Raw genomic sequence first — 27,507 nt, 5'->3', positions numbered from 1 at the left:
AAGAGAAAATATATTTTTATTACACAACACTCTTCAATGCAGTATTTACAGTTAAGCAATGGTCGCAACATATCTGCCTTCATAACAAAGAACAACATTTTATAGCAAGCAGAAGGAACGCATGAACATACCGATATGGATTGGATTAAACGTAAATGATACAAAACAGAACACACACCGGGAGAGCATGGCTATAAATGAAGTTAATCAACAAATATTGAAAAAATTTACTTCTATTTTAGTTGGTCTTCTATCAACCAGATGGAACAATCTTAATTACACCAAACCTTCTTTTTCATCCTCGTCAATACTTTCACTCTCACCCAACACCCAACAAATTCCTCATTTGATCTATAGGATGAAAAGGCCATTTTCTGACGGAATGTTCACATATTACTCGTCTATAACATTTTAAATCCCAACGGCTTATAAGTTAGGGTAAGCACACTGAGACAAGGCTCTCGATGGATGAATACAATTTTTCAAATATGTCATTAAAGGACTGTATATGATATAGATACATGATATAAACATATTTCAAGACAATTCCAGTTAGATACAGTGGAGCCAAAAAAGAAAGAAACTTCGTTATATATGTTAATATTTCTTTTTCAGTATGATGTCTGCATATTTTATGAATCTGGTTTGTTTGTTAGACACTTTACCCTGTAATTGCTCTGGATGACATGGAATGGACCTTCCTTTTGTTGTTCAGTGAAGTTGTCACCAACTACTACAGAGAGATTCCGCCTCAAAACGACTGATTGTTCACGGAGCGATAAACCGAGTAAATGAAAAATTGTATCGGGTATTTACTGTAAATCACTTATATTTCGCGTTGATTTATTTTCGCGTTAATACGTGGTGAGAGTCAATCGCGAATTCAAATCTTTCGTGATTATTAGACGATAAAGGAGTCTTGCGAGTCCATGATTATAATAGCTCATCATTCTTGAATTCAAAGTCATTTCTAGGTCAGCATTCGCGAATATGTCCGAAGAAATAAAGTATTCGTGAAATCTAAGTGATTTACAGTAGCCAAACAATCACCCGTTGAAGGTATATTTAAGTCAGATGGAAATTATTACATGCATTTATAAATGACAAACGCTTCCGTTATACCAATCCTTACATATACTCTGCAATATTTAAACTCAAAATGTAGCACTTCGTTCAGTAACCAAATGCAACTAATAATATATTACTATTATAATCATCATATCTTAGTAATTCAAATAAATTTTACTTAGCTATATTATTGAAAAAAATATCAAAAATATATATAGAAATATATATTATACATGAATTTATGAAATGATGGAAATTACTTTGTTCTGATAATATCGTCATGATGTTGCGCCTTACTTACCCTAAATCATTTTGTTCATCTACCACTAAAGTAAATCAGATAAAAAATCACGTTATCATCTATCTACACAATATGTACGCTATTTAACAATATTGCATTAAACATCTATAGGTCGGTATATCAAGGCTAATTATCAGTGATGAACAAACGATAACTATGGATTTCATATTCGTCATATATGTACAATATGGAAATACAAAGTAATGAGGCATCTGTTTAGGCTCTGTCTGTAGAGCATTTTGACCTCAAGTGTAGATCCGAGGAGATTGTTCGACCCTCCTCTGAAGGAGGTTTGTGTTCCTCATTGAAGCTGGTATTCACATACCGTCCTATGCAGTTGTGGTTGTATCCTTGGACAAGAAACTCTAACTTTATTGATCTTGATAGAGGGCGACGATATTCCTTTATGTTGCTTAGTGTTGTAGCCACCAGCTACTACAAGGGAAAATCGCGTCACAATGGCCGTGACTGTTAACGGGGCGATACAAACAGCAAACAAATTATTTAACTGTTTAGTGAATCACTACAGAAAGTCAAAACACGATAAATATTAAGACTCAATTATAAGCATGTACGAGGAACCAAAATCAAATAATTCTTTCAAATTTTCACCGTTCATTCTAACAAATTCACGTTTTACTCAATAATATGAGTCGATTTTAATTTCCGGAATGTGATTGTGTAGTTCATCCGATTCTCCTTCCGGTAACATCGACACCGAAGGAATAGACTCAAATGACCTCTGCCATGGGGTAGTGGTTTCCGCTACACTCATATCTATAAAAAGATCCACATAATTATCATCCACTACCGAGTATCTTGGAAGCAGTCTAGCGGTTTGTGGACCTAGCGGAACACCGTTACTCGTAGGTTTATCAAAATAACCCATGATGTCAAATGGTTTGTTGCTGTTTTCAGGGACTTTCTTTTCTTTGATATATGCGTCAATGCTGTGCTCTTTTGGTTTGTCGTTTTTCTCGTTTTTTGTGCCGCCATTTTCAGTCGTCTCCTCTTTATCCTCTAAAATAGTTTCAAGGCTCTGGCTTGCCTTTTTGGCATTCCCTGAATTGCCTTCATCTAAACTGTTTGTCTCCGATCGCATTTCACTACCGTCGGCTTCTGACGGTACATCATTTTCGAAGATAAGATCACAGAGAGGCCAGTTTTGTTTGAACTCGCTGATAATTTCATCGATTTGACCTTTAAAAGCTTAATGTTTTTAAATTGAGCTTAACTGATTTACGCGGTAGTACGTTTTTCAAGAGCATCGGAACGAACCCCCCAGCAAGTGTTGCCAACGTCTGATTTGTGGACGATATTTGATGAACATTCCCAAAAGCCATAACAACGATCATGACAAAGAAGAGAAAAATAACAATGATAAGGAACTTGCCTGTGGCGCGTAGGAGATTAATGTACACGGGACCAGGTGCTCCATGGATACGCACCTCACAAAGCTTCTTAAACAGACGCAATGGAATTCTCGGTGTATCATACGAATCGAGAAACAACAACAAATGACCGATTCTCCAAGCTGGATCTTTTTTCTCGAAGGAGAGAATGGTTGTGATTTCATCAAGGGTCTCTGGCGGTTGGACTTGGAACGCAGCGTTTTCTTGCATACTTGAAGGCAAGCTTGCTACTTTCTTTAAGTCTTCGACTCTGTCCATAACATCCTCTATCACTGTCTTGTTGAATGTGAGATAACTCTCATACACGTTATTGTAACAGTCATGCATATAGACTATGACCAAGAGAGCCATAGATACATAGCGAAGCGTACTTCCGGCGTTCACAATTATTCCCATCATAGTGAATGCTAACACCTCGACAACCAGTCCCACAGCCTCCACAAACAGGAGGACAATGGCGTAGAGACAAGACAGGCAGAACAAACCAACGATCAGCTGCACAAATAACCGCCTGATCATCATCAAACGCCCCGAGCCCCACGTGCAGGGGAACACGTGATCATCGTCCGTGAATGCTGACTGCCGACGATGCACACTGTTGTCAATTTTGGATAATTTTTGTTGAATCCTCTTAACGTGTTTTTTAGTTTTAGTGAGAGGCTTTATGGCATCCTTTGTGTCGTCTCGGTATGATATTTTCTTTCGCGAGTGGTACAATAGTCTGTAGGATAGGTAAATGGTAGGTATGCAGTATAATGCAAAAATCATCAAACAAAATGGCGCCGTGAAACTGGCGTAAATTGGACAAAGAATTATGGCAAGTAGACCACACTTACGGAAAGGCCAAAGACCGATGCGTAAAATTACTTGCAGTACACTCGTTCTTTGCACGTTTAGCATATCCTGAAGAGACCCACGAGCAATGGATTTTAGTTTTTCTCTTGTGATTTCATCCGAAAATCCTATGATAAACCCCGCAGAAAAGTAAAACACATAAGTAGCAATAAATATTCCATGTGTTGGTGTCAAAAACTGAATAATATTTCCTCGATAGAAATTAAATCCCATGTGCAAGTTAAGCTCTTTTGCAATCAAGCTTCTTCGGATCATTTCTCCTTGTTCGAATTGGTAGTAGATGTACACTCGTACATAGTAGGGGATCGGGACTAGAAACAACAAAAGAATCTTCACTGTCATCTGCACAAACATATGCCACGTGCACTTATGTGCGATCTGAGGTTCTAGTGACGCGTACACACTTCTGTCACAACACTCCCGAAACGGGTCAAGTGCTTTTATCTTGCAACGAATCAGATTATCATAAATTGTTCGTAAGAGTCCAGTCGGAGGCTCGTTCTCCGGGATTATTCTCTTTCCCTTCACTTTCACACGTAATTCCGGAATTTTAATAGGTACTATTTCATCCATGGGACACTCATCAACGCTCTCTCGAAATTTCTTCCATTCAGAAATGTCTTCAATTGTAAGTCGCTTCTTATACCGTATGGATGTTTCGGTGCTTTCGGTGATAAACATTTTCATTTTGAGTTCATCCTTAAGTTTAACCACGTACTCAGAGGCCACGTAGGACGCGCTATACATGTAACTTGGTAAGAGAAGGGGACTAAAGAAAAAGACAAGGATTTTCACGAGGGCTATACACACGTAGAGCACAGTTATCCAGGCGTCCTCCACCTGATCAGTGCAAACTGTGTCACCGTTAATGTTTTGGTGACAACACCTGTTGCCGAACTCTGCATACCGACCAGTTCTTTTCACCACTTCATTACATACATATACAATATTCTGTAAGTGAGTTTCACTTTCAAGCTCTGTCATAGTTTTCTTTACCGAACTGAAGTCGTCCAAAATAAGTTGTCGTATTTTTTCTACTCTTTTTCCGCCGGTCAAATTGCCGAAACAGCCAAAGGGACTGTCGACAAGTTGGATGTTGTTGGCTTCCACGCCGATAGTGAGAATAGTCATAGAGAGAACATCGTAGTGGAATGACAACATAAGAAGAGTCCTTCCATGTTGTGTTCGTGTTCTATGCCACCTCCACGGCTTGTAGTTCATACCCAAGTCCTTATACAAAGGGTCTGTAGTATAATTGGCCATACTGAAGTGGAATTCGTTTAACTGGACCCAGGCGTCGTCCATGTATTTTGAGAACGTGTCGTCCATAGGCTTAATGCTACATTTAGTAGCATGGCTCTCCTGACTTCCTTGTTTCGTTGGAGGAATAGCATGGCTGGTTGATAGAACACCTAGAATAATCGCCTTCAAAAACAACACAGAAACAGATGACGTCATCGCTGATGTGGTCTACATGTCAACAGCTGTCTGAAACGAGATAAGTAAGAAATTTTTTTTACGTATATTTAAAGTGACGGTATAAAAACTATATAACAAGATAATTATATTGTTGAAATTTATTTGAAAACAATACTCAATTACTCAAGTTTCGTGTGAATTTGTACCCCATGCTCATACTAAATATCCACTTACAAGAACTTTTGTATTACTTCATTACCCTTTAACACCAAGTTGTATTATTGAAATATATCTGAAATAAAACAATTACAAAAATGTCGTGTGCATTTGAACTCCTCCTCATGGTAAATTATACACTTAAAATGAACTGGATTTATATAAAGCAAATGACAATGAAAGCTAATTTACCATACAGTAACATCACACTATCTATGGGTACTATTAGGGCGAGGTTTATTTTCGATGGTTTATTGTCATAACTGAATAGAATTAACATTCACCGTATTTATTCGATCAATTAGTTGTCTTTCGGAGTTATGAGTAAAACTGTTCATTTATTTTGTCGAATAACAAGAGGAAATGAAATATGATCAATGTTACCACAAAAATTATACATTAGTTCAATACAATTATTTAAGTATCTATAACAATGATCACGAAACCACACGACAGACAGTGACTAGCGAAAACATGTGTATGGAATGTGAAACATTGTCGAGGTAAAGTTACTGATAGACAATCAATGTATGTTCGTTATGTATGGGGACAATGTGAAATGTTAATTACCGTGATTATTACATATCATTCATCACGTGACGTCATCTGTCAATCCCTTGTTAATGCTGTCAATGTTTAAGTATAGACTTGCACACGTCCTCAACATATTTGATACAGATTGCTTTATGCAAAACATGGTATATACACATAGAAAAGACGCTCGTTAATGAATGATTATCGAATACCGTATTAGAATTACTTTGAAGGTTGTCTTTTTCGTAAGGTTCAATTTCTTTGTAGTTTTCACATAACTTTTTAAGTATTTTTCGAGAAATTATGAATGAGATTTTTCTTGTATTATTTTATTTCAAATGTATGTATTTCATCATCAAATGGCAAAAACAACAATCCCTTGTATTAGGTTATGAATTATCCAAAACAAAATGTGTATACGTTTATTTGGTCGTCCCCTGTGATCATCGCTTTAAACCCTTAACATCATTGACTAGATGTAGTTGATATAGTTAGTTCTGTTTGGTTCGACTGCATATTGGCTCTACTTTATCTAGTTCTCAGTTTGTTTTAAAAGGTGATAATATTTTGTTTGTCTTTTGTACCATCTTTTCAATTTAATCTCCCGACTCAGTCGATAGACAAACTATGAATTTTCATGCTTATATTTTCATAAAGGTAGTTGTTATTTAAAATAAATCAGAACCCGGAGGATTGTCTTTTTGAATTAAAACGCTTAGTAAAAAGCAACACTGTGCAAAATGTAAGTAGGAAGTACTTTTAAGGAAATTTGAAATTCAATAACGTCGGCGATTGAAAAAAATTAATAAAAATAAAAACAAAAAAGGACGGCGTTACAAAATTTTAACAAAAGTTACTGGAATCTTTTAAAGAAGTATCGATTTCATATACATTGTATATAAAAAGGTATGGAAATATACAAAGTATGTCAGAAAGACACTTTGATGTCTTGACCAGAGAGAAATCACCACATCATCTATCATTTGGATGCACATTTGACCAGACAAAAACGGAAAATAACACGAATCCAAAGCAAAACCACCCTACGAAACTCGTGTCGAAAGTAAGCGTTACAAGAAGGATAACGAATACAAATATACAATTTTTGACTGGGTTTGTCGCCCTGACAACAGAAGGTGCCATTTTGAAGCAGGGGTATCCCAGCTGGTGGTCACTCCAATGATCAAGACGACACACTTGGTGGCATGGAACGCCATTCAAGACTGGGGTATGAAAACGAGATATAAATAGTGCAAAAGGATCTGACAACAATAAATCTTATTCCAACAACAAAGAATCATTTTCATCAACATCAATAATATTGTAATATTTTACATTTTACGTTACACTTCTTCCTTTGTCGAGAAAACTCTGACTCTTGAACATTGGGGTGAAATGGCACTTTTCGTGTTGTAGGAACATTTGTTATAATTAAAAAATAATCATGAAATAAATTCGTAGATTTACGATGAATTTTAGAATTTTGCATGCTGACAAAATAATTTGGAACGTGAATTATGAGACATAAACTCAAATTGAAGACATGCAGAGCAAAACTATTAGAAAATAGTTGTAAATTTATGGTTTGTCTCGTTTTACCTTAGACGATCGAGTTGCATGACTTCGTTGCATAAATATAAAAGTAGCTATGAAGGCATTGTATACACTGTTACTAGGCACATAAAGTAGATATGTATACAATATTGTCAGAAATGTAAAAAGGCAATAAATACAGATCAGGTGGTACAGTCATATTTCAAGTTTCTACCTTTTGAACGTAAATATAACATTTCTTTACCTGCTCAGTCAAATGTAACTTGAATGCAATGATACTATAGCCTACATGATTTGAGGGGTTAAAGTCAATCATTGCACTCTAATGTATCAAGTCCTCACTCCAAGTAATAACATTTAATAGACGAAGTCGACGAAATTCCATTTTTTTATTGACCTGATTATTCTGAAACATTTCCCCCTTTTCAAACTGTTGACCCCAGTTTAAATCATAATTTTATTTGACAGCGACTTCAAAGAAAAAATTGTATACTTTTAAATCCGCACATATCTTGTTGACCACTTAACTAAATACATACAACTTTTTAATGTTATGGGTTAATGTTCAACATAAATCACGTGACAAGATGATTCGTCAAACGTGACTCCACTTATAAACACAAATGTAAATTCCATATACATACTCTGCATTCATGTAAACAATACCTTTAGTACTGCCCTACACGTGTGCTTGTTCCGCCCTATATGTGTTTAGAATATGAAAACTCCAGTATACTGCCCACGTGTTCTATCGATAGTTGTTGACTAGTGTTTAAATGTTACGAAAGCAAACCCAGAACATTACCAATGCATCATTGCATAAACCAAGATAGACGCACACTGTAATATAAGCATATGCAATTACCGAAAAGGAAGGGGGGGGGGGGGGGGGGGGGAGAGAGGGGGGGGGGGGGGGGGGGGTGTTCACCTGACCGACCCCATGGGTTCTCCGGCTACCCTGGTTTCCTCCCACAGAGAGACCTCACGTGTGCTTCCACCCGGACCAACAAGATTAATATAAGCTCATATAACTCGCAATAAATAAAGTTTTAACATCCATTGTTTATTTTCTTTGTAAAATAGCTCATTACGTACCGGTACTAAAGTATTGTACACAATCTGAGGTATATCATACTCGCTTGTATATTCAACCAACTTAAAAATCTGTTGCATAGTCTATATAGTATATATGTTTATAATAGATATGTCCAGTTGGATCAAATCATCAAATCAAGTGGTCTTTTCCCCGTGCTTGAAGCCATAATTAAAGTGAGTCTTATTTTGAGGTTCTAAAGTATTTTTGCAATGCAGTGATAATGCCGAGTTTATACCCTAATATTTAACGAATAAACAAATATTTCCACTGAATACCATGTCAATTTCACTTGGACTATTACAGTCGAAACATCATGGTTGTCATAAATTGTGAAGCATGACTGAGAGATATTGGTTTGTTCGTGAAATGTATATGGTATTTTTCTACAATTCTTTTGAAATATAATATATGGTTTTCAACGGAATACCGTACAATATCCCCTAGTTATCAATTACTTTGATTATCCTCTGACACAACAGGATTGTGACTACATCATGTATATCCATTTAGGGAAGTATTTCATTATTTATGTAAGCTCGGTGCAATTACAAAAACATCTATGTAACCTAACAAATGGAGTTATAGAAGAAAGACAAGATGGCGGTGGTAGGTGTTAAACATCACTGGACACACAGATAAAAAAAAAAAAAAAAGGTCCCATACCATACGAGCGAGTAAACCGTGAAAAAGTATCACAAATAGGTCATAGGTCATGTGTAGTAATATGTGAACATGGCTGTCATCTTTAAATATCTTATGTAATATGTACACTATAAAACCAGTAATAAAAAATGCATAAAATGACAAGTTTATGATAGCAGGCTACTCACAAACAGTGCACACAACTGCTTCTGTAGCGATGAACATCCGATTCAATATCAAAAGTAATTTCCTTCACAAGTTTTTCAAGTGTCATTATTACAACACCAGCAATGGCGACATCGACATCTGAACTAAAGAAGGCCGGCGTGTGTGACCTGGTTATGTTTGAGCTGCAGACTAGTCTTTACATCTAGAGTGAGGGGCTGACGGTTTTATGACGAGTTTGACAGAACTAGAGAACTATATATCATCACTGATACTATGTATAGTTAAACTAGGGTCATTTACCATTAGTTTAATTGATCATCATTGACATAACCTCTGTTGAATGAGATACAAAAATACGAATAAGTAATGAAATATTTACCGGTTTACAAATCTGACATGACACGGAATATGTAACGATTTACAAATCTGACATGACACAGGATATTTAGGATACAGAACAACATTCCATAGTAAGTGTTCACCAGTAAAAAAGTAATGAACAAGACCATACCATATTAAATGCAAGGACCGTAGTAATTCTGACTTTTTGTTACTATGATCAATTTATATTTCCTACTTATCAACACCTGGCCATACGGGTGTACCGTTTTAAGCTCTTGAATAGTAAAATATATAAAAATTAAAACCATGATATTAAAATATACTATACAAACTTCAAAAGTAGAGCTTTTTATGACACGGCCGATTTCATATGGTATTTAATATATTAAATGCAGCATTATTCCTTTGAAAAGATATATTCTTTGTGTCAACAACCACTGAAAACTCGCTGTAAATACCAAATGTACTGAGCACTAGGAAACACATTGGGAATCGGTACGAAAAATGTTATCAGGAAATGAGGAGACACCATTTGTCAATACGAAAAATATGGGATGGGGAGACAATAATAGAGTCTATAGGAAAAATCTGAGTAGAGGAGGCACCAACATGGTATATAGGACAAATCTGAGTTGGGGGGGGGGGGGGGGGGGCACAAACATGGTCTATACAAACAATCGGAGTTGGGGGGGGGGGGGGGGGGGGGCACCAACCTGGTCTATACGACAAATCTGAGTAGATGGGGGCACCAACATGGTCTATACGACAAATCTGAGTTGGGGAGGCACCAACATGGTCTATACGACAAATCTGACAGAGGGGGCACCAACATGGTCTATAGGACAAATCTGACAGAGGGGGCACCAACATGGTCTATAGGACAAATCTGACAGAGGGGGCACCAACATGGTCTATAAGACAAATCTGACAGAGGGGGCACCAACATGGTCTATAGGACAAATCTGACAGAGGGGGCACCAACATGGTCTATACGAAAAATCTGAGTAGAGGGGGCACCAACATGGTCTATACGAAAAATCTGACAGAGGAGGCATCATCATGGTCTATAGGACAAATCTGACAGAGAGGGCACCAACATGGTATATACGAAAAATCTGACAGAGGGGGCACCAACATGGTCTATACGAAAAATCTGAGTAGAGGGGGCACCAACATGGTCTATACGAAAAATCTGACAGAGGGGGCACCAACATGGTCTATACGAAAAATCTGAGTAGAGGGGGCACCAACATGGTCTATACGAAAAATCTGACAGAGGGGGCACCAACATGGTCTATACGAAAAATCTGAGTAGAGGGGGCACCAACATGGTCTATACGAAAAATCTGACAGAGGGGGCACCAACATGGTCTATACGAAAAATCTGAGTAGAGGGGGCACCAACATGGTATATACAACAGATCTGAGTAGAGGGGCACCAACATGGTCTATACGAAAAATCTGACAGAGGGGGCACCAACATGGTCTATACGAAAAATCTGAGTAGAGGGGGCACCAACATGGTATATACAACAGATCTGAGTAGATGGGGGCACCAACATGGTATATACGAAAAATCTGAGTAGAGGGGGCACCAACATGGTCTATACGACAGATCTGACAGAGGGGGCACCAACATGGTCTATAGGACAAATCTGAGTAGATGGGGGCACCAACATGGTCTATACAACAGATCTGAGTAGATGGGGGCACCAACATGGTCTATACGAAAAATCTGAGTTGGGGAGGCACCAACATGGTCTATAGGACAAATCTGAGTTGGGGAGGCACCAACATGGTCTATAGGACAAATCTGACAGAGGGGGCACCAACATGGTCTATACGACAAATCTGACAGAGGGGGCACCAACATGGTCTATACGACAAATCTGACAGAGGGGGCACCAACATGGTCTATACGAAAAATCTGAGTAGATGGGGGCACCAACATGGTCTATAGGACAAATCTGAGTAGATGGGGGCACCAACATGGTCTATACGACAAATCTGACAGAGGAGGCACCAACATGGTCTATACGACAAATCTGACAGAGGAGGCACCAACATGGTCTATACGACAAATCTGACAGAGGGGGCACCAACATGGTCTATACGACAAATCTGACAGAGGAGGCACCAACATGGTCTATACGACAAATCTGACAGAGGGGGCACCAACATGGTCTATACGACAAATCTGACAGAGGGGGCACCAACATGGTCTATAGGACAAATCTGAGTAGATGGGGGCACCAACATGGTCTATAGGACAAATCTGAGTAGATGGGGGCACCAACATGGTATATAGGACAAATCTGAGTAGATGGGGGCACCAACATGGTCTATAGGACAAATCTGAGTAGATGGGGGCACCAACATGGTATATACAACAGATCTGACTGAGGGGGCACCAACATGGTCTATAGGACAAATCTGAGTAGATGGGGGCACCAACATGGTATATACAACAGATCTGACTGAGGGGGCACCAACATGGCCTATAGGACAAATCTGAGATGGGGAGGCACCGACATGGTCTATACGAAAAATCTGACAGAGGGGGCACCAACATGGTCTATACGACAAATCTGACAGAGAGGGCACCAACATGGTCTGTACGACAAATCTGAGTAGATGGGGGTACCAACATGGTCTATACGACAAATCTGAGTTGGGGAGGCACCAACATGGTCTATACGAAAAATCTGTGTTGGGGAGGCACCAACATGGTCTATACGAAAATTCTGAGTAGATGGTGGCACCAACATGGTCTATACGAAAAATCTGAGTAGATGGGGGCACCAACATGGTCTATACGACAAATCTGAGTAGATGGGGGCACCAACATGGTCTATACGAAAAATCTGACAGAGGGGGCACCAACATGGTCTATACGACAAATCTGACAGAGGGGGCACCAACATGGTCTATACGAAAAATCTGACAGAGGGGGCACCAACATGGTCTGTACGACAAATCTGAGTAGATGGGGGTACCAACATGGTCTATACGACAAATCTGAGTTGGGGAGGAACCAACATGGTCTATACGACAAATCTGAGTAGATGGGGGCACCAACATGGTCTATACGACAAATCTGACAGAGGGAGGCACCAACATGGTCCATACGAAAAATCTGAGTAGATGGGGGCACCAACATGGTCTATACGAAAAATCTTAGTAGATGGTGGTACCAACATGGTCTATACGAAAAATCTGAGTAGATGGGGGCACCAACATGGTCTATACGAAAAATCTGACAGAGGGGGCACCAACATGGTCTATACGACAAATCTGACAGAGGGAGCACCAACATGGTCTATACGAAAAATCTGAGTAGATGGGGGCACCAACATGGTCTATACGAAAAATCTGACAGAGGGGGCACCAACATGGTCTATACGACAAATCTGACAGAGGGGGCACCAACATGGTCTATAGGACAAATCTGACAGAGGGGGTACCAACATGGTCTGTACGACAAATCTGAGTGGGGGAGGCACCAACATGGTCTATACGACAAATCTGACAGAGAGGGCATCAACATGGTCTATACGACAAATCTGACAGAGGGGGTACCAACATGGTCTATACGAAAAATCTGAGTAGAGGAGGCACCAACATGGTCTATACGAAAAATCTGAGTAGATGGGGGCACCAACATGGTCTATACGAAAAATCTGAGTAGATGGGGGCACCAACATGGTCTATACAAAAAATCTGACAGAGGGGGCACCAACATGGTCTATAGGACAAATCTGAGTAGATGGGGGCACCAACATGGTCTATACGACAAATCTGAGTAGATGGGGTACCAACATGGTCTATAGGACAAATCTGAGTTGGGGAGGAACCAACATTGTCTATAGGACAAATCTGAGTAGATGGGGGCACCAACATGGTCTATACGACAAATCTGAGTAGATGGGGTACCAACATGGTCTATAGGACAAATCTGAGTTGGGGAGGAACCAACATGGTCTATAGGACAAATCTGAGTAGATGGGGCACCAACATGGTCTATAGGACAAATCTGAGTTGGGGAGGAACCAACATGGTCTATAGGACAAATCTGAGTAGATGGGGGCACCAACATGGTCTATACGAAAAATCTGAGTAGATGGGGGCACCAACATGGTCTATACGAAAAATCTGACAGAGGGGGCACCAACATGGTCTATAGGACAAATCTGACAGAGGGGGCACCAACATGGTATATACGAGAAATCTGACAGAAAGGGTACCAACATGGTATATACGACAAATCTGACAGAAAGGGTACCAACATGGTCTATAGGACAAATCTGAGTAGATGGGGGTACCAACATGGTCTATACGACAAATCTGACAGAGGGGGCACCAACATGGTATATACGACAAATCTGACAGAAAGGGTACCAACATGGTCTTTACGAAAAATCTGAGTAGATGGTGGTACCAACATGGTCTATACGACAAATCTGAGTAGATGGGGGCACCAACATGGTCTATACGACAAATCTGAGTAGATGGGGGCACCAACATGGTCTATACGACAAATCTGAGTAGATGGGGGCACCAACATGGTCTATACGACAAATCTGACAGAGGGGACACCAACATGGTCTATACGAAAAATCTGAGTAGATGGGGGTACCAACATGGTCTATACGAAAAATCTGAGTAGATGGGGGTACCAACATGGTATATATGAAAAACTGAGTAGATTGGGGCACCAACATGGTCTATACGACAAATCTGACAGAGGGAGCACCAACATGGTCTATACGACAAATCTGAGTAGATGGGGTACCAACATGGTCTATACAAACAATCTGAGTTGGGGAGGCACTAACATGGTCTATACGACAAATCTGAGTAGAGGGGCACCAACATGGTCTATACGAAAAATTTGAGTAGATGGGGGTACCAACATGGTCTATAGGACAAATCTGAGTTGGGGAGGCACTAACATGGTCTATACGACAAATCTGAATTCGAGAAACACCAGCAGAGACAAAAAGGAAATACGTTAATAGGAATGGAGCCGAAGAGACATCGGAAGCGTTTATACAAAACATTAATTTATACAAATTGGAGATAATCGAAAGAATGAAGGATTAAAGAGATCAGGGTCAGTATGAACATGCCGTAATAAGATACAGACAAAACCAAAATGGCGTCGATGGTAGATTCTTTTCTGATTCGTTATAGACTCCGGTGACAGCAAGAACGAGGGTTTCGTGTAAAACTACTTCTCTGAAAGTGTTCAATGGAAAGAAATAACAGTAAAACGTTTGGAGTGACATGTCTTAAATTCGATAAACAGTAGTATATACTAGATAAAGCATTTTCTATGCAAATGACTCGTTCATTCAGACCTATGCATTCTTGATTTGCATCAACATATTTCTCTCAGTATTCTGATATGATGTGATTTTGTTTAATTTAAATAATCAGTTCTTGTTTAAGCTTACATGAAATTGTTCAACTTTTTCGGGTAGAAAACAAAATTGCTTTTAAAGCTTCTTCTCTGATGTGTCATTGACCCCTCGCCTCGTCCAGGGTGATGTGTATGGATACCGACCATCAGAGATGTCGGTATTGCCACAGCTTCCCTCGACTACACCGTGTGACACAGTTAATGTGTAAATGATCAACGTAAGGACATAAAATGTATATAAATGTTATCAAAGGTGTGTTTTTTATGAGCGACGGATTGCTTCCGCGTTTCCTTATAGAATGCTATCATGGTTGGATGTGAGTGTTAGAATGGTACTGACAAAAATAGTATACTTATCATGTTGTACATGAATAGTATTTGCTTTATTGATTGCGGTTAGTAGTTTATACTATACCTACATAGAATGACATTTACAGGCTATAATAGAGTACTATCAATGATAAAACCGACACCTCATGGTGTCACAAATTAATACATAACCTAAAATAGAGGCTATATATTAATTTTATTGCATACGACATGGAAATTTAAATAAACATTCCACTTGAAACGCACAAACAATGAGTCGATATATCATGTTATGAATCTCAATATTTGATTTGTGGACTAATTAGGCTAAAAGCGGTTACTATACTAATAAAAATATGATCAAATCTTAAACATACAGAATCTGGGCTTAACATGTGCGTTACATTCATCCTGAATAATTACTTATATATTCTAGATATACAAATAACAACATATCTCATGACATTATGATGCTTTGATTAAATGTTAGCAGTAACACTGTACATTTATATTATGACCCAAATAAATTCCTCATTCCCGGTGAGCCGTGACATCTAGATCATTTCACAGCAGTTGGACACGATGTACTAACAAGCGTACAATGGACTCCCGATTCCCGGCGTCGGGAGCAGTTTTTGTTTAACTCTGAAGCAGCAAGATACTTGAATTGTTTATCCTACTTACATAAAGAACTGTTGGAAAGATTTCACACTAATTCGACGCTGGTCAATTTTGGCTAAAGTTTGGTTATTAGAGAGGATACAGACGTTCAATTGTTAAAATCATACCTAGCAATCGTCAACAGTAACAGTCCCTCTGTAAGGTCTTGAATACATGTCTTTCGAAAGATTTTAAAACTACTTATAACAACCAATGATAACACGGATTCTGTAGGTACGCAACAAGTGTTAACACGAATTCTGTATGAAAGCAACAAGTGTTAACACGAATTCTGTATGAACACAACACATGATAACAAAATTATGTATGAACAAAACAACCGTTAATACGAATTCTGTATGAACACAACAAATGATAACACAATTCTGTATGAACACAACAATTGATAATAAAAATTGTTCCCGATATAAAATAAAAATGGTTTATAATAGATGGTTTGTGGTGAATGAGCCAACAATAAGTATTCAAATACTGACGGCTTGAAGTTCCCCAGTGAAGTGAAGTTCTCACACCTTAACAAATTAACTTACACTGTCGAGACGTGTTGATGGAGAATAAAGTCCCCGGATGGACCTCCTTGGTGTTGGCGGTGACTGGGGGCATCTTATCCTACTTCTCTCAATAACGACAACCTAAATGAATAAGATTCCAAAATAATCCCATGAATAATAATATTGGCGGAACAAATCCTCTCTAAGAAGTGCAATAATAGCATGGAATACAGTAAGTAGCGCGACTCCTCACCTTGTAAGGATTATTATAGAATGATAAAAAGGAATATTAAAAGTCAGGATTAAAGTTCACAAAGAAATGAACGTAGGTCTAGTGTGTATCTTGTATGCAGTGATATTGGTTTTTGGTTGCACATATATTATCATTGGAGAGAGCTTCACTCACATACACCTATTTATATGGCAGGTTTTGTTACGTCAATGTACAGCCTCATGATACTAGAAGTATACTTGAAAGCTGGTTAAATCTTTACAACACAGAAGGTTTTCTAACCCCCAACACGCGGCCGCTTAATACTAGAAGACAAACTTAAAGCCGGTTAAAACGTCAAAGTGTGGCAACTTAATGCCTAGAAGCGGGAGGTCTCTAACGTCATTGTGTGGTTCAATCTACCCCATACGGGAGGTCTCTAACGCCAATGTGCGGTTTAATCTTCACCATACGGGATGTCTTTAACGCCAATGTACGGTTTAATCTTCACCATACGGGAGGTCTTTAACGCCAATGTACGGTTTAATCTACATCATACGTGAGGTTTCTAACGCCAATGTGCGGTTTAATCTACATCATACGTGAGGTTTCTAACGCCAATGTGCGGTTTAATCTTCACCATACGCGAGGTCTCCAACGCCAATGTGCGGTTTAATCTTCACCATACGGGATGTCTTTAACGCCAATGTACGGTTTAATCTTCACCATACGGGAGGTCTTTAACGCCAATGTGCGGTTTAATCTTCACCATACGTGAGGTTTCTAACGCCAATGTACGGTTTAATCTTCACCATACGTGAGGTTTCTAACGCCGATGTGCGGTTTATTCTACACCACACGGGAGGTTTTTAACGCAGATGTGCGGTTTATTCTACACCACACGGGAGGTTTCTAACGCCGATGTGCGGTTTATTCTACACCTCACGGGGGTCTTTAACGTCAAAGTGCAGTCACTTAATACTAGATGTATACCTAAAAGCCGGGTAAATCTACAACATGGGAGGTTAACACTTAAAGTATGGTAAATACTAAAAGTATGGTTAATACTAAAAGTATGGTTAATACTAAAAGTATGATAAATACTAAAAGTATGGTTAATACTTAAAGTATGGTTAATACTAAAAGTATGGTTAATACTAAAAGTATGGTAAATACTAAAAGTATGGTTAATACTTAAAGTATGGTTAATACTAAAAGTATGGTTAATACTTAAAGTATGGTTAATACTAAAAGTATGGTTAATACTTAAAGTATGGTTAATACTAAAAGTATGGTTAATACTAAAAGTATGGTAAATACTAAAAGTATGGTTAATACTTAAAGTATGGTTAATACTAAAAGTATGGTTAATACTTAAAGTATGGTTAATACTAAAAGTATGGTTAATACTAAAAGTATGGTTAATACTTAAAGTATGGTTAATACTAAAAGTATGGTTAATACTTAAAGTATGGTTAATACTAAAAGTATGGTTAATACTAAAAGTATGGTAAATACTAAAAGTATGGTTAATACTAAAAGTATGATAAATACTAAAAGTATGGTTAATACTAAAAATATGGTTAATACTAAAAGTATGGTTAATACTAAAAGTATGGTTAATACTAAAAGTACGGTTAATACTTAAAGTATGGTTAATACTTAAAGTATGGTTAATACTAAAAGTATGGTTAATACTAAAAGTATGGTTAATACTAAAAGTATACTTGACACCGATTGAATATACACACACATGAGGATGCGGCTACACATCACATCACCTCACCGTTTAATCTATTGATTAGCAAATTTTAAATAGATTAAACAGTTCTTTAATATTCATCAATTGAATGACTAAACATTTATTGTAATTTAAATGTGCATTTGTGTTTCCTCATTTCCATTTTAATAAACGTGCAACTCACAGCGGAGGGCCAGGCTGTGTTCTTTGGATTAGTGCAATAGTAAATGACACCCATACATCGGTCATTGTATTATTTTAAACTATTCAATCTAATGAAAGACTTTGCATATACATAAGTTCGAAAAGGTCCTTTGAACAGAGCGTTCACATATAATAAAAAAAGGTAAGAGTATCACTTTAAAATGGTTACTTTTTCATTTGATTTATCTTCGCTCTGTAATACTAATTATTAGCATTATTATGGCATACTCTATATAATAAAAGATCTAAAATGAAAAACCTAGGATATTGTCTTTGATAAAAAAAAACTTTCCATATTCATCCACATTAATGTCTTTTCAGAACTGAAATGGTTTTCAAGAACAATACTTTTTTTCAAAATCCCGAAAAATTCAACATCCAGGTGTTTTGCTGATAGATATTGCAAGATTCAAAGAATTGTTTACTAACGGGAATTTGTGGAAGTATAATATAAAATATATTTAGACATATATGTCAATCAGAACACCTGTTTAAATGACGTTGTATCTTTCCCACCTGTTGTACCTTTCCCGAGTATTTCAGTGTAAGTATACATCTCTGCTACGGCATAGAATTTTATATATTTTTTTCATACTTTTTAAAGTTTCTTTCTGTTGTGTAAATGGTTCATGTACAAAATGTGTAAATTACTTACATTTACGACGTTTGATGATTTGTACATGAACCAAATCAATGATCATATACAACAAAAAATACCGACAAAATTACGAAATCGTAGTTCAAACTCAAAATCGACTAAAGGAAGGCGAAATAAAATCAAACACGGAGATTTATGAAAAAGTACTTTGGGGGGGGGGGGGGGGGGGGGAGGGGGGGGAGGGAGGGGGGGGGGTTATTATTTCACACATGAACACTAAGATTTCATTAACATAAAGGGATATATTCAGTACCCTATGTATCTAGCCCGAGTCACCTCTGGCCCTGACACCATGTCTGGTGTAGGCGTTCACCAGGGGTTAGAGGAAACTCGGGCTACCTATGCATCGTGATGCACGGCAATTAATATGCACGATGCATTATGCATCCGAATGAATGAATAATCGTTAAGATATATCATGATAAATGATATATTCTGTCTTAATAATTACATATCGTACTGTTGTTAGTGACGATTTACTGACGTATGTGGTGGTATGATAGGTATTGAGCCACGTGAAACTTAAAACTTTATCAAAATGACAAATTATCCTCATCATCGGTAATTAGTTATTTCGTCATCGTCGTCGTTATCGTTGTCGTCATCAAAATGAATAACACAATGCTTATATAACGATATGTTACAATCACACGGTAAAATTATATAATAGTGTGTTGTATTCCTTCGAAGCCACTTATAAACATGATTGATGATAAGTTATAACAAGAGATCCCAGAGGGATCTTGGCGCCCACCATTGAATGATCTTCATAGGTTCCATGTCAGATTGATCTTTTCTCTACTTTTCCCTTCATTTTACTAATCTGTGCAAATTGAGACATCCCTCCAGTACTTTTCAAACAAGGGAATCCTAGCTATATAAGAAATTTGAGATTTAACGATAATGGCTGTTTGTTTGCCAGGTTGTTTTCAGGACAGACTGGTCCAAAAATGCAATACAAGGGACCAAGGGGAACCTACTTATGAAATTTGAGAAAGATCCATTCAGTAGTTTGAGAAATAGAGATAACAAACTTCAATTGTCAAAATCAAAGATGGCGGTCTGTCGGCCATATTGTTTTCCAATTGATCTCAAAATGCAATTAGCATAACGAGGCACCAAGGGGAACCTCCATATGGAATTTGAGAAAGATCCATTCAGTACTTTCTCAGAAATAGCGATAACAAACTTCAATTGTCAAAATCCAAGATGGCTGCCTGTCGGCCATGTTGTTTTCTGATTGGTCTCAAAACGCAATATGCATAACTAGGCACCAAGGGAAACCTACCTATGAAATTTGAGAAAGATCCATTCAGTACTTTCTCAGAAATAGTGATAACAAACTTCAATTGTCAAAATCCAAGATGGCTGCCTGTCGGCCAGGTTGTTTTCAGATTGGTCTCAAAACACAACATGCATAACTAGGCACCAAGGGAAACTTACATATGCAATTTGAGAAAGATCCATTCAGTACATTCTCAGAAATAGCGATAACAAACTTCAATTGTCAAAATCCAAGATGGCTGCCTGTCGGCCATGTTGTTTTCGGATTGGTCTCAAAACGCAATATGCATAACTAGGCACCAAGGGAAACCTATATATGAAATTTCAGAAAGATCCCTTCAGTACTTTCTCAGAAATAGTGATAACAAACTTCAATTGTCAAAATCCAAGATGGCTGCCTGTCGGCCATGTTGTTTTCTGATTGGTCTCAAATCGCAATATGCATAACTAGGCACCAAGGGGAACCTACATGTGAAATTTGAGAAAGATCCCTTCAGTACTTTCTCAGAAATAGCGATAACAAACTTCAATTGTCAAAATCCAAGATGGCTGGCTGTCGGCCATGTTGTTATCCGATTGGTCTCAAAACGCAATATGCATAACTAGGCACCAAGGGGAGCCTTCATATGAAATTTGAGAAAGATCCCTTCAGTACTTTCTCAGAAATAGTGATAACAAACTTCAATTGTCAAAATCCAAGATGGCTGCCTGTCGGCCATTTTGTTATCCGATTGGTCTCAAAACGCAATATGCATAACTAGGCACCAAAGGAAACCTACATATGAAATTTGAGAAAGATCCCTTCAGTACTTTCTGAGAAATAGCGATAACAAAAATTGTTTACGGACGGAGGGACGGACGGACGGACGGACGGACGGACGGAGGGACGGACGGACCACGGACCACGGACGCAGGGCGATTTGAACAGCCCACCATCTGATGATGGTGGGCTAAAAACTACATAATTATTCTTTATTTTTCCAGTTATTTTATATGTTATTTCATATGTATATTCTCATTTTAAACGAAACATGTAACAAATATATTACGGTTTCTAATTAATATCGGTTGATGTCACATAATCATTGACTTCATTTTAATCTCTGTCCTCAAACCCAAATTAGAAACGTGACGTTAAATAGCACAAAATACTCCGATTGTTTAGTTGAAGTTCATTAACACATTTCAGTGTATAACGATTACACCGTTTTTGTTTTACATAAAACATATCTATAAAGTATACATATGATAAAGTTATAATTTTACATTGTATATAATTATGTGAAGTCGAAAATGTCTAGTCAATGTACTCAGGGGGCAAATATAAGCAAGTGACCTTAAAAAGGCGAATAAACAATTAATTATGCAATACTGGGAATCAAACAGATGGTCTTTAAGAGAGGTTTTTGTTATATTCTTTCGGTCTTATAGACATGATTTTGGCATATACAAGTGACCATATACAGGTTTTTGTTACATACAGGTGGCCTTATATACAGGTTTTTGTCATATGAAGTGGACTTATACGTGGTCTAATAGAAAAGTTTTTGATATATACCTGTGGTCTTAACGGCAAGTTTTTGTCATATACATACATGTAACCTCATAGACAGGTTTTGTCATATAAAGTGACATTAAAGACAGGTTTTTGATATATACATGAGGTGTTACAGACAGGTTTTTGTCATAATCGGTGACCTTATATACAGACTTTTGTCATACATAGGTGACCTTATATGCAAGTTTTTGTCATATACATACAGGTAACCTCATAGACAGGTTTTGTCATATAAAGTGACATTAAAGACAGGTTTTTGATATATACACGAGGTGTTACAGACAGGTTTTTGTCATAATCGGTGACCTTATATACAGATTTTTGTCATACACAGGGGACCTTACAAAAAGGTTTTTGTCATATAAAGTGGCATTATAGAGAGGTTTTTGTCTTCTATCGATGACCTAATATACAGGCTCTCGTCATATATAGGTGGCCTTATTGACAGGATTCTGTCGTCATAATCACGTACCTTTTTGAACGAGTTTTATTGTATACACATAAAAGTGATATATAATATATATTGCTACACACGAAGTTGCTTTCGAATATTACATTGATGACTCAAAAGGTGTTGATATGTTGAATTTAAAATTAATGCATGCAAGTATTATATTCCTTACTGCCTTTAGGAATATGTGTTGTGCGATAAATTATGGTAAGTTAACGAGTGATTGATCAACCTACCAGGATACAGTTTATTTATTACAGGAAATTTTTATCGGTATTTCATGCTAATATGTTTAAAACATCACATTATAATAGTCTTCACGAAATGTGTCAACTCATTTGAACCCATCATTAAATGATTCACCAATAGAATGATATGATAATATATCTTTTTGTTTAGTTCTAACATTTAATTATTAACTCGAATGACATTTTATGAAAGAGCACTTTTTGCATTTCTTTTCCCCAATAAAATTAAAGCAATAACTTTAAACTTTATTCCTAACATCTAATATAGACTGATCTGTTTTGTTACGTCGGACTTTTTTCTCTGAGAGATTGCTACACATCTCTAGCCAATCAAAAGCGAGGTTACAAACAAGTACGTTCTCATGTTATGGAGCGCTGACATATCCTAACTAACCAATATGGATGCTTGTTTTAAGAAGGATATGTAAGGATCAACATATTCCGAGGTACCACGATACAAATTCAATGGAGAAACGTTTGGTGGAAAAGGACAAGTTGATGGCAATGGACATTCCCCTCCTAACTGTGTCATAAGCACAAAATGATGACACACGTATACATAAGCAGTACCAACCCGTGTGTCTATGTGGGCCTATAATATGTCAAAGAAATCCCCATATCTTATACGATGAACATATAACGTTCTTTCTAAAATGTCGAGAACGCAAATGTTGTGGACCGTTCATTTCACAGTGGATACTGTATATACTTCTATTACAGAATGAAATAAAGGGACGCTTCCAGAACACTGGAAAATCATACAATACGCAGACGAATGGACAGCTTTTGTGAATAGTATCCGTGTACTGATTTAAGCAAACAACCAAAGCAATATAAAACTTTCTAGATAATAAAAATGGCATGCATAGTTGAAGTAGCGACAATAAAATACATTTTAAAACAATGACTCGAACATGAAATACAGATTGACAAGTAATTCAATGTCTTTTATATTGACCTACAGATCATCAAATATCAATATGTACTAGGATTCCCACACAGATAATAATTTGGATTCCAATAAATCGACATTTAAAGGGATTCCCACAAACGTATTTTTTTAGATTCCCATAGATTGATATATACTGGAATTCAAACCGATAGATATGTATTTGATTCCCATAGATCGACATGTACTGGGATTCCGACAAATAAATATCATTTGATTCCCATAGATCGACATGTACTGGGATTCCGACAAATAAATATCCTTTGATTCATATATAGATCGACATGTACTGGGATTCCGACAAATAAATAGCGTTTGATTCCCATAGATCGACATGTACTGGGATTCCGACAAATAAATATAATTTGATTCCCATAGATCGACATGTACTGGGATTCCCACAGACAGATGTATTTGGATTTCGATAGGGTGGTGTGTAATCATAAACAGATATTTGGGTTCCCTTAGAAAATATTATAGGGATAAAATATTGTTCTAGAGCGAGATGCATTTAGTTTCAATGAAAACTAGTAATTTATGTAAATTAACTACGTGACGTCGAAATTTACACAAGACAGTCATAATGCTATAAATGTCAGAGCATGAATTGATTCATGAAGTTTTCATAACAGCTTTAAGTTTTAAGGCTTGTTTGTAAATTATACATATGTGGTTTATCAAAAGATGACTCTTTCCTGCCAAACTGGCGCCAGAAAAATATTATATTCATGCTGAAATATTTAATCTTATAAAACATTTTCACTTAAAGACGTAAGAGTCTATTACATTTATGATATTTTCTGTAAAATAAATACAGGGGGTGAATTACAAAAAGCATCATATAAGATTCTTATTGGAGACATTTCAGTTTGAATTCCATGTTTAAAATAGAAAATCTAGCGATGCTATCTTAACTGAAAATGATATTTGTTTATACTGATAGAAACATGCCTGATGCATATACAATATATTTTACACGAACGTAGGTTTGAATAAAATCTATCATCAGAATTTTTCAAGTGCGACCATGCCAATCTATATTTTTGTTCATTTTCCCCTCTTTTAATCGAAATCTTCAGTCAAAATAAGAATAAAGAAACCGTAAGCGAATATAACCAGAACACAAAGACAAAGAAATCCTTGAAAAGATTCCCTGATTTCCAGGCGTTCCGTAATGATAAGTGGCTTGCGCTTTATCCACGACAGGACAGACGCCATGTCAAACTTGGTCATATGCAGGTAATGTTAAAAATTAAGAAAAAATAAAGACAATCTACACTAGAATTGCCAAATACTGTCAAAAACACGGTTTATATACAATACTGTAGATACGCATGAAAAAGCTATCACGTAACAATAGATATCACAACAAAAATCAGCTAATCAAAAAAGAAGACAAATATATTATATTGTCAACTTGCATCGACAAAATATCACATTGTCGATAAACAAGGACAAATACATTGTATTGTCAACATACACCGACAAAATATCACATTGTCGACTAACAAGGACAAATATATTACATTGTCAACATACATCGACAAAATATAAAATTGTCGACAAAAAAGGACAAATATATGGTAATGTCAGCATCGACAAAATATAGCCCTTTGTTAACAAGCAAGGACAAATATATGGCATTGTCAACATACTTCGACATAATATAGCATTTTGTTAACAAACAAGGACAAACTAAATCACATCATCAACGAACAAAGATAAATGTTTCATTTCTACAACAAAAAGTAGAAAAATAAAACATTGTAAATACACAAGAATAACGTTAAAAAGTAATTAATATTGCACAAAACAAAAATCGAGGAGCCATAAAGAATTATCAAACCTCCAAGAACTACGTTTTCCTGAACTTAACATTTACCAAATAATTTAAAGGAAAAAAAAACAAAACAAAAACAAACATTTAGGATGCCGAAGGTCAGTGTTGATATATCAAACTTATCATACCTTTTTCCCTGGGATCAAATGTCTTAACTTCTAGTTTCGCAGACCTTTAAAAGCATGCTTCAATGTTAAACTGTTCCTTACGAGATACCCGTCACGTCTGTTGATCTTGTTTGTACATTCCGACAGGTCATTCCACCTTCATCCTCCAAAATCAATTTCGTGTCACCATGTTCCCACTAGTACAGTATAATACCTTATATCACAATGTACACAGCTTACCCCTAATTTATCACAAATGTAAATCACTTTAAACATACATCCAATATCGCTGCCCTTATCCCCGCTTTAAAACAGGTCGAATTATGCCCGTTCAAAAAGACATACCTCTCCGGTGCAGATGAAGATTAGGACTTCAAGTTGAAGACGACATGTCGTAGCTTATCAGTACAGTATTAAAAGCGTGGGTAAACTCATTTATAAAATTGCGGGGATGGATATTGGCCTGTAAGGGGTGTGGGGTGAAAAAAATGTGTGGGTGGTGGGAGAGAGCAACGCCCTGTACATTATGCTTAATCTAATAAAAGCCTAAGACATGTATACTAATGAAATGTCCATATTGAATTTTATTTATAGCAAATTGTATTCATGTCCATGCTGAATACATATTAATATTTTATTTGATGTTTCGAAATCATAAAACAGTTTTACTTTAAAAGAACTTACCTTATGTGTTACAATCCATTATACAAAGTGTTTAGTACAACACGAGTAAAATTAACACCTTAAATAAATACATATCACAAAGTCATCCTAATTTGGTAAACCTTAACAACTTGACGATCCATAAATAAAAAGAAACAAAGATCCATATCAACACAAAACTTTCGTGTCCAACTTCTAGAAGAAAATGTCCCAACACTTTTAGAAAAGCTGTTATAAGAAAATTTAGGAAAAGAAACACTCACATTCAGTAGCACCTGGCCCAGATCCTATTGTAATGAGTGATTACTGGGCAATGATGTTCACTAGCACACCTGTCAGTTGACACTGGCTTTGTGTGTATCAGAGGTGTGCATTCCTCTGATATAGGGGCGCGGTAACTCTTACTGTGATCACCTTGACGATCGATAATTTACCTATTTATATTCTGAGCAATGTAGATATGTTATGCCTGAAATCACATTATTTTCATTTCCTCTATAGTTCTCAACGGGAGTTCATGAAGTCCTTTGTACTCGTGATTGTACCACGCTCAGGCATACAGAAGATGTGTGATAGATAATTGATGAATGTCGATGAAATGATGAGAGTTGAGTGTTGAAAAATTGGTAGCAATATGTTTTGCAACAGTCTCGCCAGTTGAACATACATTTTCTTCTGTTTACATTTTATATATATATACAAGAGCAAAATTGATTAAGTTCGTATGCCTATATGCGCACGTTTGTTAATTATTTCATTACAAAATGTTTATATAAGATTCAAAATACTTTCTTTATACAAGAAGTAATGGTTTTCAGATGAAATATTCGAGCACGAACACACGCGTTAAGTATGGTGAATGAGCAAGACTTTGGCCATGTCTTGTTGTCGTCGCGTTTGCGGGGAAGATAGCAATCACCATTGTTAAGACTGAAAACTGTTTGTAAAAGAGAACACTTTAGTTTACTTATGATTGACCACTGTCGGTATATAAACTATGTAAAACTAGTGTTGGCTAGTTTGCATTCACATCTACTCATACTTTTGTGTGATATTTGTAATCATTATTACGCCAAATTGAGT

The 27,507-nt window shown here is 37.0% G+C and overlaps 1 protein-coding gene across 1 annotated transcript; it reads right to left on the bottom strand.

The window, feature by feature from the left end:
* On the bottom strand, positions 1-26,756 carry LOC117329564. The gene is given in 4 exon segments (XM_033887561.1): positions 1-2,576; positions 2,578-5,124; positions 16,550-16,651; positions 26,688-26,756. Coding segments are annotated over 2 exon segments (3,084 nt in total). The 5' UTR covers positions 5,095-5,124; positions 16,550-16,651; positions 26,688-26,756; the 3' UTR covers positions 1-2,009.
* Between the last annotated feature and the right edge of the window lie 751 nt (positions 26,757-27,507).

The sequence above is a fragment of the Pecten maximus genome, chromosome 6, assembly GCF_902652985.1.
Source record: "Pecten maximus chromosome 6, xPecMax1.1, whole genome shotgun sequence".
In the NCBI taxonomy this organism is placed as follows: Eukaryota; Metazoa; Mollusca; class Bivalvia; order Pectinida; family Pectinidae; genus Pecten; species Pecten maximus.
The sequence above is the reverse complement of the archived record's forward strand: the minus strand, read 5'-3'. Positions and strand labels throughout refer to the sequence as shown.